Source organism: Panulirus ornatus, chromosome 3 (assembly GCF_036320965.1).
Source record: "Panulirus ornatus isolate Po-2019 chromosome 3, ASM3632096v1, whole genome shotgun sequence".
Classification (NCBI taxonomy): domain Eukaryota; kingdom Metazoa; phylum Arthropoda; class Malacostraca; order Decapoda; family Palinuridae; genus Panulirus; species Panulirus ornatus.
The window spans coordinates 70,630,214-70,632,824 of NC_092226.1; the positions used below are offsets into that span (position 1 = coordinate 70,630,214).

Consider the following 2,611-nt stretch of genomic DNA (forward strand, 5'->3'; position numbering starts at 1 on the left):
ATGGGGGGGGTCCTGGGGTGTTGTTGATGGAGGGGGTCTTGGGGTGTTGTTGAATGGGGGGGTCTTGGGGTGTTGTTGTGAGGGGGTCTTGGGGTGTTATTGATGGGGGGGGCTTGGGGTGTTGTTGATGGGGGGGGTCCTGGGTGTTGTTGATGGAGGGGGGTCCTGGGGTGTTGTTGATGAGGGGGGGTCTGGGGTGTTGTTGATGGGGGGTTTGGGGTTGTTGTGTGGGGGGGTCTTGGGGTGTTATTGATGGGGGGGTATGGGGGTGTTGTTGATGGGGGGTGATGTCCTGGGGTCTTGTAGTGGTCTGGAGTGTTGTTGTTGGGGGGGCCTGGGGGTGCAGGTCGGTACTAAAGAGGTGCAGGTATGAAATTCTTAATGTTATTCAAGTCTAATGGTTCCTTCCTTTCCTTCCCTCCCTCCCTCCCATCCTACCTACAGAGGCGTGCGTAATACCGCAGCCATCAACGTTGGCCACACCTTCAACAAACATACCTACACGGGAGGTATCACATACGACACGACCACGTACCCTGGGTGAGTCTGACACCACCCTTCCACTTTAACTACTCGTATATAAGTCTTTTAGTACCATGACAAACACGAAGATAATCTGACTCAAAATGCATTCATCACATTAAACTATTTTTTTTAATGGACAAACGTTAAAACTAAACTGTCTAAAAAGAAGAAAAAAAACAACAACAGTCGAGATAAGTTTGATTTACGAAATTGTCATCAAACTACACTGTGGAGGAGTTGCCCCTCGCACTGGAACTCGACCCCACCCACTGGGATTAATGTACTTATGTTTCTTCTGTATCTTCGTTGCAGCCTCAAACCCATACGGAACGTGGGCGCGAATATCGGCTACGAATACAAGCCCAACGAGAGCACATCGCTGAGTGCGGGCATCGAACACATACGTGGCAGCGGTGATAAGTGAGTTCCCCCTAAAACGCCCGTTTTCTTTCTCAACACTTCAGCGTCAAGTTGACTTATTTTAGGCCATCCTCAGGTTATCATTATATTCGAATATTAATTCTAAACTAAACTTTTTGTGCAAATGATTTACCACATGACAAACGTCTAAAAATCATTTTTTTTTGACAAAGAATTTATTTGGAGTAAGAACTCCTTTGACAAGACTGTGAAGATTGCTTATCCAATATCTATTTTCATCTATTCATTGTTTCTTTCCGAAATAAAGAAGTCTATTTATCTCTCCACAGGTCTACAAACTTTAATGTCCGACTCGTTCATATACTAGGAAAAAAGAAGAGACGAAGAGACAACATTCCTAAAGAAGAAGACGAATAAATGAATAAATAAATAAATTAATATATATATAAATTATATATATATATATATATATATATATATATATATATATATATATATATAGATTGATATTATATATCTCCCATGAAATAAAGAATGATTTCTTTAAAACCAGTTTTTCTTTTTTTTAAATTGACCTCTTTTTCTTTCCCTGCACTTTTTAAATGGAGCTTTGCATCAAATGTCTCAACCTTCACGTCTGTGTTACACGGTTATGGGAACACAGGGATACTGAAGCACCTTCCTGGTGGTCATCGTCTATATATGTATTTCTACTACATATCAGAAAGCATCAGTGTGTCTTTCCCAGGCTTTTGAGCTCAACTATGAATGGACTCAACTTTAAAGTATTATACTGTAAATATATTATTCATTACGATGGGATAAAGACAATATCAATTACTTGACTTTTCTCTCCACAACGGTTTTCTTTTTCTATTTTGGACTAAATTAAGCCATGTTAGGTAAGGTTACAAGCTTAAACTTGATCCACGCTAGCCTAACCTAACTTCATCTAACTTAACCTTGTATAAACTAACCTAACTTACCCTAGCAAAAACAAAAAATCCTAGGGGAGATGATATTCATGTGATCAGACAAATCAAACTAATTCTAAGGACCAGAGAATATTATATAATCACTTGTTTACCAAATGGCGTCCTAGCTACGTCTCTTCGTTGTATATCAACTGACTGTTATTTTTCTTTTTTATGTTCTCCCCTAATGATATGATTATTACACGAAAATGCACTTGGGAATTTATCGTGTTTCATTTCCCCGTGGACTCATAGGAAATATACACAAAAAGTGTTAATTATTTGACAGGACCATCCAGCCATGCTGAAAGTTAATGACATCCCTGATCAACTGTGTCTCTTCTATACATTTTCGCGTCTCTGTCCCACGAATTGCAATTGCTGAAATAGAAATACATAGATCTCTCGGTTGTTATGGCACGGTAACAACCCTTGATTACGATGGTATAATGTGAGGATCGCTAGAAATGATGCCCTTATCCTGTATAAGGTCTGGCGAATCATCACCACGCACCAGCTTTGTGTCCTACGTCACTGCAAAGGCCTCAGGTGGATCTGAAACTATGTAAGAAGGAGTCCTAAGCAACCCCCCATGGCCTCTATTCACTCTACGGGACGATTCCTACGCTACCCCATGGCCTCTTTTCAGTATAAGGGATGAAGTAGGAAATTCTAACGCCAAGGATGAAATCAACTTGAAATGAATATCATGGCAGGACCGTAGCTACCCC

General features: G+C 40.6%; 1 protein-coding gene across 1 annotated transcript; it reads left to right on the forward strand.

Moving 5' to 3' along the window:
- The first annotated feature begins 397 nt into the window (after positions 1 to 397).
- On the forward strand, positions 398 to 1,449 carry LOC139759591 (uncharacterized). Its single transcript, XM_071681888.1, has 3 exons — positions 398 to 540; positions 838 to 945; positions 1,236 to 1,449. Exons 1-3 carry the CDS (start codon positions 398 to 400, stop codon positions 1,321 to 1,323), a joined length of 339 nt encoding a protein of 112 aa, XP_071537989.1. The 3' UTR covers positions 1,324 to 1,449.
- Positions 1,450 to 2,611: the final 1,162 nt, after the last annotated feature.

Bases quoted from the DNA above. Each gene is read 5' to 3' on its own strand.
- LOC139759591 (XM_071681888.1), top strand. From the start codon at position 398: ATGGTTCCTTCCTTTCCTTCCCTCCCTCCCTCCCATCCTACCTACAGA. The intron at 541-837 runs GTGAGTCTGACA...TCTTCGTTGCAG, and splicing joins GACACGACCACGTACCCTGG to CCTCAAACCCATACGGAACG. The intron at 946-1,235 runs GTGAGTTCCCCC...ATCTCTCCACAG, and splicing joins ATACGTGGCAGCGGTGATAA to GTCTACAAACTTTAATGTCC.